Source organism: Eumetopias jubatus, unplaced genomic scaffold (genome assembly GCF_037043125.1).
Source record: "Eumetopias jubatus isolate StellerSeaLion01/CBP00866 unplaced genomic scaffold, mEumJub1_p1.0 scaffold_7, whole genome shotgun sequence".
Taxonomy (NCBI): domain Eukaryota; kingdom Metazoa; phylum Chordata; class Mammalia; order Carnivora; family Otariidae; genus Eumetopias; species Eumetopias jubatus.
This window is the reverse complement of record NW_028274813.1, coordinates 48,315,374-48,329,744: the sequence shown is the minus strand read 5'-3', so window position 1 is coordinate 48,329,744 and position 14,371 is coordinate 48,315,374. Positions and strand designations below refer to the sequence as shown.

The window sequence follows — 14,371 nt, the reverse complement described above, 5'->3', positions numbered from 1 at the left end:
CAACTACTCAGTTTGGCTGTTTGGTACAAAAGCAGCCATAGACAATACAAAAAATATATGTATTCCTATAAATATTTTTGGACAATGAAATTTCAATTTCATATAATTTTCATGTGTCACAAAATATGATTCTTTTAATTTTCTTCAACCATTTAAAAATGTAAAAACTATTCTTAGTTCATAGGCCATAAAAAACAGGTGGCAGGCTGGATTTGGCCCACAGACCGTACTGCCAACCCTGGCTTAGACCATGTAGCATTTGGCCAAAGCCTGAAAGAAACAGACAGCCAAAATAAGATATTCAATGAATGTGTCTTGTTTTAAAGAAAAAAATCAGTCATTCATTCAAGATCTCAGAGAGACAAGAAATACCTGGAGAAAGGAATAGGGAATAGAAGGTCTAGGTATCCCACAAGGAAAACACTTTGATTATTTTGAGACCCAAGGAAAGGAAAGGAAAGGTGGGATATGCTGGAGCTGAAGACGCTATGACCTCTGGAGGAAGAACTCATTCAACATTATTTGGAATCCTAGGTATTATCAGCCTTTTAGTAACTTTATATTAATTAGGAAAACCTAGGGGCGCCTGGGTGGCTCAGTCGGTTAAGTGTCTGCCTTCAGTTCAGGTTATGATCCCAGGGTCCTGGGATCGAGCCCCCACATCAGGCTCCCTGCTCAGCAGGAGCCTGCTTCTCCCTCTCCTCCCCACTTATGCTCTCTCTAGCTATCTTTGTCACTATCTGTCTCTGTCTCTCAAATAAATAAATAAAATCTTAAAAAAAAAAGAAAACTTATATTTTGGGGTGTATATATATTCGATCCCCGAATCGATCCCCATGTCGAGCCCTGCATCAGGTTCTATGCTCAGTGGGAAGTCTGCCTCTCACCCTCTCCCTCACCCTCTGCCCCTCCACCCGCCTGTGCTCTTAAATAAATAAAAATCTTAAAAAGAAAAAAGAAAAAGAAAATCATATATTTTGACCCAACTTTACTGTATAACTAAAGATAACTTCAGGGGGGAAAAATCTATTTCTACTTTGTCTTTTTTGCAGAAAGGATTTGAAGCAGCTTCTAAAAACAAACAAGGAACACAACACAATATATACCAGCACTAAACATTGAGCCAGCTAAGTATATTAATTGGAAAAGAAAAAATAAGTTATTATTTGCAGACAATACAACTACATAGAAAATCCCCCAAGGGCGCCTGGGCGGCTCAGTTGGTTAAGCGACTGCCTTCGGCTCAGGTCATGATCCTGGAGTCCCAGGATCGAGTCCCACATCAGACTCCCTGCTCAGCGGGGAGTCTGCTTCTCCCTCTGACCTTCCCCCCTCTCATGTACTCTCTCTCTCTCATTCTCTCTCTCAAATAAATAAAATCTTTAAAGAAAAAAAAAGAAAAGAAAATCCCCCCCAAATTATAGACAAACTATTAGAATCAATATGTGAATTTAACATCCAAGATGGATGAAAGGTCAAAAATCAATTATATTTCCATATATTTGCAACATACAAGGAGAAAATGAACTTTAAGTAACAATACTATTTATGAGAGTATCAAAAACCATCAAATACCTAGAAATGAATCTAAGAGATATGAAAGACCTCTACACTGAAAATTATAACACATTTTTGAAATGAATTAAAGAAGATACAGATAAATGGATGGATCTACTGTGTTCGTGGATTGGAAGATGCAATATTGTGAAGATACAAATTGTCTCCAATGGACCTAAAAATTTAATGCAAACTCAATCAAAATCACAAAAGGCGACCTTGTGGGGTTTAGCAAAATAATTCTAAAATATATATAGAAATACAAAGATCTCTAAGAACAGCCAAGATAATGTTGAAGAAGAACAAAGTTAAAGGAATTTCCCGACCAGATATTTAAACCTACTAAAAAGCTATGATAATTAAGACATTACAGTAGTGGTAAAAGAAGAAACAATGGAACAGAATAGAATCCAGACATAGAATCCATACATACAGTCACCTGGTATCACAAAGGTTACAGTGCAGTGCAGTGGGGAAATAATGGTCTCTTTGATAAATGGTGCTGAGTCAATTGGGTATCCAGATTGGAAAAAAAAATAAATGTACCTTGACCTCTACCTTTATACAATGGACTTCAAAAACGTACCTTGACCTCTACCTTCATACAATTATACGGCAATGAAACTACAACTATATGCAACATATGGATGAATTTCATAAATAATACTAAATAAAATAAGTTCAGACACAAAATGAGCACCTACTATATGAGTCCACTTAAATACAATTCAAAAACATATGATGTAAGAAGTCAGGATAGTGATTACCCTTAAGGGAAAGGTAGTGATAGGAAGGGGCTTGAGGAGAATATTGGGAGGCTGGTAACATTCTGCTGTTGATCCAGGTACTGGTCACACTTTATGAAAATTCATCAAGCTATACATTTATGATTCTTGTTGTATGTTAGATTCAATTAAAAAAAGTCCAAAAAATCAAGGCAGATAGAAGATAAGAGTGGAAAGATACAATGAAATGAAGAGAGAAATTAATACATAAAAATAAAAATATATGCTTAAGACCCTAGATATCTGGTAGGAGTGGGGCACAAGTGTGTCTCTGAGCTTCCTTGCAGCCACAATAAACACAACAACACAATCAATTAAATGATTCTGTGTTCATAAGATAAAAACAAGTCAGTTGTGCTCAGAAAGAACATAATTATTCTGAGAAAAATTTCTCCTGAAGGTTCTCAAAGATCAATGTTGTGTAGCACAGTGAACAACCTATCTTCTCAACCTCATCCTAACCTCATCCTCATCCAGTGTCAAAATGACCTTCTCCATAGGCTGATGCCATAAAACCAAAGAATAATTCAAAGGGAGTAATTTGGGGTCAAAGAGTAGGATGGGGAGAGAAAAACACTGCAATGCAGGTGTGCCACTTGGGTGGTGTAGATGTACAGGAATAAACGGTCTACATATCCTCCAGAATATCACTCATAAATAGTATTTTTATTTCCATTAAACCAAGCTTTTGATAAGCATTGCCTGGCAGTGAGTTCAAAGTCACATTCTCTAGGACAGGTACCTGGAGTCCAGCTATTATATATTGTCAATAAAATGGGGGGAGGGGCACTTGGGTGGCTCAGTCAGTTAAGCGTCCAACTCTTGGTTTCAGCTCAGGTCATGATCTCAAGGTCGTGAGATGAAGCCCCACATCGGGCTCCACACTGGGCGTGGAACCTGCTTAAGATTCACTCTCCCTCCCCCTTCTCCCCTACCTCTCTAAAAAAGAAAGAAAGAAAGAAGTTTAGACAGTCATTAAGCCATTATATTGTGGTGACTCTACATGATATTTTGCTTATATTGAATTTCTGAAACTGGTATGTTAGCACATACCTCTGCCTCTTCCCCACAAAAATAATGGTGGTGAGGAACAGGAGATACAGCCATTCGTTGGACTAGTTAGTGAAACTGGGGGTAGGACTGATAGCCTCTGAAAGACTATCAAAGAAAGTCAATATGCAGAGTAAGTATTAAATTATTATTCATGTCTCTTTCATAAATAAAAGATCTGTTCTCCCCAGTGCATGTTCTAAGCAAGATATTCTACAACCTACCCTTTACACTCATGGATAACATAGCTACCCTCCTCAAAAATTTCAGTGGCTCCTCATGCCTACTAACTTCAAAGTTATTAGCAGGGATATTAAGTCCTTTACACAAGCCTAATCCTGCCTTTCCAGTCTCATCTGTTATCTCTCCCTACACACCCTGGGAATCAACCACACCTCACCACTCAATGTTTTCCCAATTTGCCATATGGTCTCAGACCTCCTCTTGTCTTTGCTTATGTTCTTCAGATTTGGTATTTTCTCACAGGGAAAGAAGAAATCAGGTGTTCAGAGTTTGTGGCAATGCCCTCTTGTGGCTGTCACCTCACTGTCCCAGAAGAGTGATTCTTGCTTTCTGTAAGTTCACCCTCAGCCTCCATGTCACAGGACTGAGCCCTAAATGAAAATGTCCTTGTGTAAGCATGTATGTGGGGTTAGTGAATCACTTACCCTACAATATGGCTCCTTCTTCTTTATATCCTCCTGTTGGATTAGCCTCAGGCCCTGCACACCATTCTGCAGGCCTCTCTCATATAGGGCTTGAAGTCTGGGAATTTCTTCTTGTTCAACAGCTACTATGAGCTTAAAACAAAAACAAAAACAAGATAGAGAATATGGAGAGTTAAACATATGATCAGCTATAAAACATAAAGTCAATAAAAAATTAAATAAATTATCACATGATTCAAATTTGTTTAATTTTTGTCTACTTCTCCCTTTCTTCACGAACTCAATTTCCTCCTCCATTGAAAAAAGTTGTCTTAGGAAACTGCATTAAAACAAATTTTCCCCAAAAGTAAGATGTAGCCTCAATTTCCACTTCTGCCATCATAGTTGCTCCATGAATCTTGGCCACAGCAGCAACTGTTATCAACATTACTCCCTCAATTCCAAAGGGGAGAGTAGCACAGGTGGCATAGTCTTTACAATTAAAAGAATAAAAAACAAAAAAACAAACAAAAAAACAGAACAGCCTTCTTATTTCTATAAGAGTATATAAAATACCAATATATCAAAAAGACAGTGGCATTCAGTATAATGGAGTATCACTAACAGAACACTATCCATTTTATTTCCTGGAATAAAGTATATTATAAACTATTTACTAATGCATTTTATTGCAGAGGGAAAAAAAACAGTAAATTAATCAACTTTACTCAGTATTCTTTTTCTATTTATTTCTGGGCAAACTATCTGTCTGAGGTAGTTTCTTAACAGCTACTGACAAAGAAAAGCACAGATGCACATTCACAGGTACATTAGAATTCACAGGCACATTAGAATTCACAGATTGCTATTTCATAGCAAGAAGTCACCAGAATTTCATGAAATAATACTTTTAATCAAGGTGTAAAGGTTATTTAAATCTGCAAATAATTAACCTTAGAAATAGAAGTGGAATCAAGGAACACTATCTAGAAAGTGAAAAGACAACCCAAGGAACGGGTGAAAATATTCACAAATCATATAGCTGATAATGTCTAATATCCAGAATATATAAAAGAACCCTTATAATTCAATATAAAAAGTGTAAATACAATTTTATATCTTGCTTTTTTCACTTAACACTATGTTGGGACCATTATCCCACATTATTTTAAAAAATCGTCATAGCATCGGGCGCCTCGGTGGCTCAGATGGTTTAGCGTCTGCCTTTGGCTCAGGTCATGATCCCAGGGTTCTGGCATCGAGTCCCGCATCGGGCTCCCTGCTCCTTGGGAGCCTGCTTCTCCCTGTGCCTCTCTCTCTCTCTCTCTCTCATGAATAAATAAATAAAATCTTTTAAAAAAAAATCTTCATAGCATCTTTAATAGCAACAAGGAACTTTTATTCTTAAAAACTACATGGAAAAGACTTACAAGGAAATATTATGAATAACTGTATAGCAACAAATTAGATAATCTATATGAAATGGAAAAGCTCATAGAAAAACACAAACTTCTGAAACTGACTCAAGAAGAAAAAAAAAACCTGACTAGGCCTATAACAAGTAAAGAGATTGGATTAGTAACTTTAAAACTACCCACAAAGAAAAGCTCAGGCTCAAAAGCTTTCTTTACACATGAATGCTGCCATATGGGTGGCTCAGTTAAGCTTCTGCCTTCGGCTCGGGTCATGACCCCATGGGATCGAGCCCTGCATTGGGCTCCCTGATTGGCAGGGAGGCTGCTTCTCCCTCTCCCTCTACTGTTCCCCCTGCTGTGCTCTCTCGCTCTGTCAAATAAATAAATAAAATCTTTAAAAAAAAAAAAAAAGAAAAATTAGCTACAATTCTGCATAAACTCCTTCAAAGAACAGAAGAAGAGGGAATACTTCTTACCTAAATCTATGAGGCCAGTATTAGCCTGATATTCAAAACAAACACAGTTACAAAAGAAAATAAAACTGCAGACCAATATCCCATATGAATATTGATGCAAAAACCCTGAACACAATACTAGTAAACTAAGTACAGGAACATATAAAAAAGATGCGACCAAGTGGGATTTACTGTAGGAATTCAAGATCAATTTAACATCCAAAAGTCAAGTATTATAATACACCGTATTAATAGAATATAAAAACATGATTGCCTCAATAGAAGCAGAAAAGGCATTTGAGAAAACCCAATACCCTTTCGTGATAAAAAACATGTAACAAACTTGGGAGCGCCTGGATGGCTCAGTTGGTAGAACATGTGACTCTTGATCACGGGGTTGTGGGTTCGAGCCCCATGCTGGGTGTAGAGATTACTTAAAAATAAAAATCTTGGATGGGGTGGCTGGGTGATAGACATTAGGGAGGGTATGTGCTATGGTGAGCGCTGTGAAGTGCGTAAGACTGATGAATAATAGACCTGTACCTCTGAAACAAATAATACATTATATGTTAAAAAAAAAAAAAAAGGAAGATAGTAGGAAGGGAAAAATGAAGGGGGGGAAATCAGAGGGGGAGATGTACCATGAAAGACTATGGACTCTGAGAAACAAACTGAGGGTTCTAGAGGGGAGGGGGTTGGGGGGATGGGTTAGCCTGGTGATGGGTATTAAAGAGGGCATGTATTGAATGGAGCACTGGGTGTTACATGCAAACAAGGAATCATGGAACATTACATCAAAAAATTAATTAATTAATTAATTTAAAAAATAAAGAAAATAAAAATCTTAGAATAAAAAAGACTTTAGCAATAGACAGGAACTTCCTCAATCTGACAAAGGGCATCTATAAAAAACCTACAGCTAGCATCATACTTAATAGTGAAAAATTGAATGCTTTCTCCCTAAGATAAGCAACAATACAAGGATGTCCATTTTCACTACTTCTATTCAACACTGTATTTATGGGGCGCCTGGGTGGCTCAGTCGTTAAGCATCTGCCTTCAGCTCAGGTCATGATCCCAGGGTCCTGGGATCGATCCCCGCATCGAGCCCCGCATCGGGCTCCTGCTCAGCAGGAAGCCTGCTTCTCCCTCTCCCAGTACCCCTGCTTGTGTTCCCTCTCTCACTCTGTCAAATAAATAAATAAAATCTTTAAAAACAGAAACAAAAACAAAAACACTGTATTTGTGATTCTACCTGGGGAAATTAGGCAAGAAAAAAATATATAAAAGGCATCCAAGGGGCACCTGGGTGGCTCAGTCATTAAGCATCTGCCTTCGGCTCAGGTCATGATCTCAGGGTCCTGGGATCGAGCCCCGCATCTGGCTCCCTGCTCAACGGGAAGCCTGCTTCTCCCTCTCCCACTCCCCCAGCTTGTGTTCCCTCTCTTGCTGTGTCTCTTTCTGTCAAATTAATAAATAAAATCTTTAAAAGGCATCCAAATTGAAAAAGGAGTACAACTATCTTACTTGCAGATGACATTATCCTGCATATAGAAAATCCTAAGGAATCCACACACACACACAAAACTATTATAATGAGTTTAGCAAGGGTGCAAGAGAAAAGGATATATGAAAATCAATCATATTCTATATATTAGCAATGAATAATCCAAAATGAAATTAAGAAAAAATTCCCCTCTCAAAAGCATCAAAAAGAGTAAAACACCAAGGAATAAGTTTAACAAAAAATTGCAAGACCTGTATACTGAAAAATACAAAACACTGTTGAAAGAAATGGAAGAAGATCTAAAAGAATGGGAAGACATTCCCATGTTCATGGTTTGCAAGATTTAATATTGTTAAGACGGCAATACTCCCCAAACTGATCTATAGATTCAACATAATCTCTATCAAACTTCCACCTTTTTTTTTTTTTTGAGAAACTGACTAACCAACCCTAAAATTCATACGGAAATGCAAGGGACCCAGAATAGCCAAAATAATCCTGAAAAAAGGACAAAGTTGGAGGACTCACACTTCCTGATTTCAACATATAATAAACAGCCATAGTAACCAAGATACTATGGTATTGGCATGAGGATAGACATACATCAATGGAATGGAATCAAGAATCCTAAACATACCCTCTTACATTTATGCTCAAATAACTTTTTTTAAAAGATTTATTTATTTATTTGAGAGAGAGAGCATGGCAGGAGGAGCAGAGGGAAAGGGAGACTCAACTAGACTCCTCACTGAGCGCGGAGCCTGAGATCTCAGCCTGAGATCACCACCTGAACTGAAACCAAGAGTCGGACACTTAATCAACTGCACCACCCAGGCACCCTCAACTAACTTTTGATAAAGGTGCCAAAACTATATAGAAAGAACAGTTTTTTCAATAAATGGTGTTGAGACAACTGCATAGCCACACGCAAAAGAATGAAGTTGAGCCCCTTCCTCACACTATATACCAAAATCAATTTAAAACTGATCATATACTGGAAGTATAGGTGCAGGGGGTGGGGTTGGGGGGCTCTGCTTCTGGTGGCAGGGTCTAGGGAAGAAACAGTAGACCAGTAGACTAGTGAAGGTGGAAAGCCCCTGAAATAGCCAAAGAAGCAGGCCAAGGAAATGAACTAGGAAGATAAGGCATTTAAGCAGAAACAAACAGAGAAGACACTCAAGGGGCTAAAAGTGAAAGCTACAGGAAAGGATCTTCTGGCCATAGTTGGAATTAAGAAATCTGGCAAAAAATAAGCTGCTCCTTGTGCCTGAGGCAATGGTGATCCTTAATTCCAAAATTCCTGTTTACACATCTAGATTATCTGTCATATCTGTTGCCACCTACAGCTAGAATAAAGTGTCCTCTTGGACCCTGTTGTACATTTACGAATACATTTTTGTAAAAAAAAAAAAATGTATTGTATAGTGGCTCATCTTCTCTTTAGTTCTTCTCACTCAGCCATTTCTACCTTAGCTCTGAGTCAGAGCAAACCCAGCCTAGAATCCTGCCAAAGTCTACCCATTAATCTTTGATCTACCCCAATTCTGTACCACCTGGAATTAAAGCAACTCATTGGGGTGGGGGGGGGGAGGCTGTGATCATAGATCTAAATGTCAGAGCTAAGGTTAAAATAAAACTCTTAGAAGAAAAAAATGTATGAGTAATTTTTCAGGTTAGGCAATGATTTCTGAGATATGACACTAAAACTATAAGCAACAAAAGAAAAAAAGATAACTGGACTTCATCAAAATTAAAAGCTTCTGTGCTTCAAAATATATCATCAAGAAAGTAAAAAAGAAAATCTATAGAATAGGAGAAAATATTTAGCATTATTTAAAATATTAGTATTACTATTACTATTTTGTTTTATACATAAAAATATTTTAATATTTTAGTAGTGTTTTAGTAAATATCATATAACTGAATAGGGGGCTATACCCAGAATATATAAAGAACACATACAACTCAAGAATAGAGACAAATAATCCAATTTTTAAATGGGCAAAAGAATTGAATAGACATTTTTTCAAAGACAAATGAGTGGCCAATAAGCTATGAAAAGATGCTCAACACCATTAATTACTAGGGAAATGCAAATCAAAACCACATTGACCTACCACTTCACATCCACTAGGATGGCTAAAATAAGAGACAGACAGTAACAGGTATTGACAAGGATGTAGAGATACTGGAATCCTCATTAGTTGCTGATAGCCATTTAAAATAGTGCAGAACTTTGAAAAACAGTTTGGCAGTTCCTCAAAATGTTAAAATTGGAGTTAACAAATGACCCAGGAATTTCACTCCTAGCTATATATCTGAGAGAAATGAAAACATAAGCCTACACAAAAACTTGCACATAAACACCCATAGCTGTATGATACATAATAGTCAAATGTGGAAACAACCCAGATGTCTGTCAACTGATAAAGAGGTAAACAAAATGTGGTATTCCTACACAATGGACTATAAAAAGGAATAAAGTACTGATTCATGCCACAAGATGAATGAACCTTGAGAACATTATGCTAAGAACCCAGTCACAAAAGACAACATATTATAGGATTCTATTTACAGGAAATGTCCAGAATAGGCAAATCCACAGAGAGAGAAAGTATATTAGCGGTTGTCAGAGCTGGGGAGAGGCAGAAATAGGAAGTGAGAGGTATTGGGAATAACTGTTAACAGGCAGAGGGCTTCTTTATTAGGTGATGAATATGTTCTAAAATTAGACAGTGGTAATAGTTGCACAGTTTTATGAATATACTAAAAATCGAACTGAACACTTTAATAAAAGGATGAACTGTATGGTATATAAATTATATGTCGATAAATCTGTTACTTTTTAAATTACAAGGAGTGAGTCGTACCACCTTTTCTAGTTATTTCCTAATATTAGATTTTGAAAATTACATAAAGAAAGAAAAGCAGTTTTTTTTTTTAACTCAACATTAAACATCACTAAGAAAATGCTAGTTATAAGTAAGTCAAGGCCCTAGCAAAATGCTTACCTTGCCACATTGTTTGTAGGAAATTCCCTTTTGGTTACAATACTCATAGATGAGGGCTGCACCTTGCACACACAATTTAGCTTTCAGAGATTCAGGTTTATAATAAATTCCACTATGTATGACACCACTGTTATGTCCAGTCTGGTGAACAGCTACCGGACAAGAGAAAGAGGGTAAGAGTAACTACACAATGGATACAAAACCTACAAAGTGGAGGAACAGACATAGTTGAAGCCATTAGAGACCACATTATTGAACATTCTGTCTGAGTTCATTCTTACAGGCAGGGCACCGGTAACTTCCTCTACTAGCCATCCCTGGTGTCCATGCCACATCCCCCCAGCCCATCTTTGATTTCAGTTTCAGTTTTCAACTCTGGTGCACAAACCCACCTCTCACCACCAGCAAACCACTTCAAGGGCTCACTATAGCTCTGGGCATTCTGCATGCCCATTCCTAACAAGTGGAGGAGTGAGGGGAGAGAAGACTATGCCTCAACATCCCAGGGGTAATCATCAGCCAGTAGAAACATGAGCTGATGAATAAATGAGCACAATACTTAGAAATGATGATGTAGCTCCTCAGAGGCCCCAGAGGAATCAAGCTCACAACAGCAACCATGATAAAGTACCCTCCTGTGGCTTTTCCTCCTTCCTGGTTTACTCTCCACATCCCCTCGCTCCTGCCTCCTAAACAACCTTTCAAATAAATCACCTATGTGATTTATTTGACTAGAACTCAAGTTCTAGTCCTTGGCTCTGCTTCATGGAGAAACCTAACCAGGGTACTAACACCAACATTCAACATGAAAGATGCAGGATTGAAGAAATGAGCAGGTCTTCAGGTTAAGCCCAAAGAGCAACGTTGATATTATACATACCTAAATCTTTCTCCTTTTCCAGAACACCAATGGAAAGTGCTGGATGTCGCAGGATGAGTGCTCTGGCAGAGGCGAGGCCCACAATTCCGCCACCAATAATGACTACATCAAATGAACTTTAAGAGAAAGTCACCTTTAAAGTAATGCATGTTTACAGTAGATCTCATAAAACTCCGTGTGCATAATTTTCATCATCGGTGAACAGTTAAACTATTAATTTGTAATCATGAAAACCAAATATTTATTGGGCTTTATGTTATTGGCTTCTTAACAGAAAAAGCCTTTAAGAATTAGAGGCACTGCTGGGTCAGTAGTATAAACAGCTACACCCAGCAGGCAGGGTAACTAGTTACCTAAACTGCTCTCCATCTCTAAATCTCCACAGCCCTCTGTTGGGGCTGGCTGCATCTGTGAATACTCTGTTAGGCATCACACTCTTCTCTACCATCTATTCATTTGAAATTCAAGGGCAGGGGCACCTGGGTGGCTCAGTCTGTTAAGCATCCGACTCGGTTTCGGCTCAGGTCCTTATCTCAGGGTCCTGGGATTGAGCCCCGTGCTCAGTAGGTAGCTTGCTTGAGGAATCTTGATCCTTTCCCCTCTGTTCCTCCCCCTGCTTGTGCATGCAGGCTGTCTCTCTAATAAAATCTTTAAAAGAATAAATTAGGAAGGGCATGTATAGTCTATCTAATTTAGCAATGAGAAGCAGAAAAGTCTACCTTTAGCACCTACCTCATGGCGAAAAAATCTAGTCTTAGAGGAACACGGCCAATCTTGCTTTTTCTACACCCCACCTATTTCATCTCTTCCTGAATTAAATTATTTTGATGCAAATCCTAAACATTACCTGTAAATATTTTAATATGTTATTTCTAAAAGGCCTCTTTAAAACATCCCCACAATACCAGTATTCTAATTTTTTAAATTATTTTTTTAGTTTTTTATTGTTCTTGTTTTTTAATTTTAACTGGCTCCATGCTCAAAGTGGATCTTGAACTCACGACCCTGAGAGTAAGAGTCACATGTTCTACCAAGTGAGCCAGCCAGGCACCCCCAGTATTCTAATTTTCAAAAAATCTACAATAAACATTTTATATCATCAAATATTCACCATAAAACTTTTGGAAGAAAACAAAGGAGAAAATCTTTGGGATCTAGAGTTAAGTGAAGTAGAAGACACCAAAAGCATGATCCATATAAAAAAAATCGATAAATTGGACTTCATCAAAATTAAAAATTTTGTTCTGCAAAAGACCTTGTTAAGAGGATAAGAAGACAGCTAACAGACTGGGAGAAAATACTTGCAAACCACATATCTGACAAAGGACTCATATCTAGAATATATAAAGAACTCTCATATAAACCATTTAGAAAATGGGCAAAAGATACAAACAAGACATTTCATCAAAGAGGGAAGATATATAGATGGCAAATAAGCACATCAAAAGATGTTCACTACCATTAGTCGTTAGGGAAATGCAAATTAAAACTACAAGGAGATATCTCTACACCCTATTAGAATGGCTAAAATTTTTAAAAAATGGTAACACCAAATGCTGGTGAGAATGAGGAGCTGGATCACTCACACACTGCTGGTGTGTGTAAAACAGTACAGCCACCCTGGAAAAAGAGTATAGCAGTTTCTTAAAAAACTAAACATAAATCTTTGCCACTATGTAACACGCTCCACTCCAGTCAGATAGTTGCTATAGGCCTTGATGGTAGCACAACTTCCTTTGTTCTATTCTCGCTCGTACATAGGAAAAACAGATCTTTGGGCTTATATCTTACCCAATTCGGGTCACATCATTGGTCTCCCACTCTTCCTCAGGCCATTCTTTGGATTGTTGAAGATGTTAAAAGATATAATGGTCTCTTTTTGAGTCCCAAATATGGACTCCACTCATCTCAAGTCTTTCTGTAAGGGAAATTCTAATATTCAGAACCTGGATCCCAGGTGCATGACTTCATGTTTTATACTCTCTTGGGAAGCTCTGGTGTACTTTTCTTTTATAAATCAATACCCATATTTCTCAATGGATATTCCTTGTATGGCCCTACATTAAAAAACACGCCTACAGGGGTGCCTGGGTGGCTCAGTTGGTTAGGCACCTGCCTTCAGCTCAGGTCATGATCCTGGGGTCCTGGGATCGAGCCCCACATCGGGCTCCCTGCTCAGCAGAGAGTCTGCTTCTCCCTTTGTCCCTTCCCCTGCTTGTGCATGCACTCTCTCTCTCTCAAATAAATAAAATCTGTAAAAATAAATAAAATAAAATATAAACCATGTTTACAATGAAAAAAAGTTAAGCATGTACTAACTAAATATGTCTTAGCAACTACACTCTTGGGCATTTATCTCAGAAAAATAAAAACCTATGTTCATACAAAAACCTGTACATAAATGTTCACATGTTCACAGCAGCTTTGTTCATAATAGCCCAAAATTATAAACGGTCCAGATATCCTTCAACTGGTGAATGGTCAAACTGTATTACATCCATACCATGAAATGCTACTCAACAATTAAAAGGAACCCACTCTCATTATAGGCAACACCATGGATGAATCTCAAAGACATTATGCTGGGGCGCCTGGGTGGCTCAGTCGTTAAGCATCTGCCTTCCACTCAGGTCATGATCCCAGGGTCCTGGAATCTAATCCTGCATCGGGCTCCCTACTCCGCAGGAAGCCTGCTTCTCCCTCTCCCACTCCCCCTGCTTGTGTTCCCTCTCTCGCTGTGTCTCTCTCTGTCAAATAAATAAAATCTTTAAAAAAAAAAAAAGACATCATGCTGTGTGAAAAAAGCCAATCTAAAAGGTTATATATTGTGTGACTCCACTTATAGAACATTCTCAAAATGACAAAATTTTAGAGCTAGAGAATGGATTAGTGGTTGCCAAGGGCTAGGAAGGGTGGAAAGATGGGATGTGAATATAAAGGGATTGTAACACAAGAGATGTCTTTCTGGTAATGAAACATTTCTATATTTTGTGGTGGCAGTTACACAAATTAACACGATTAAATTGCACAGAAACACACACAAACGAGTGCATGAAATCTGAAC

At 38.0% G+C, this 14,371-nt stretch overlaps 1 protein-coding gene and 1 pseudogene across 1 annotated transcript in view; one reads left to right on the top strand and one right to left on the bottom strand.

Moving 5' to 3' along the window:
• L2HGDH (L-2-hydroxyglutarate dehydrogenase) overlaps positions 1–14,371 on the bottom strand; it is a 43,505-nt gene that overhangs the window by 27,823 nt on the left and 1,311 nt on the right. The window contains exons 2-4 of the mRNA XM_028099190.2: positions 11,308–11,423; positions 10,428–10,579; positions 4,061–4,192 (exon numbers count right to left, since the gene is read on the bottom strand). Of these exons, the coding sequence (XP_027954991.1) occupies positions 4,061–4,192; positions 10,428–10,579; positions 11,308–11,423 (400 nt within the window). The remainder of the gene's footprint in view (positions 1–4,060; positions 4,193–10,427; positions 10,580–11,307; positions 11,424–14,371) is intronic.
• LOC148163883 (translation machinery-associated protein 7 pseudogene) lies at positions 4,452–8,669 on the top strand (annotated as a pseudogene).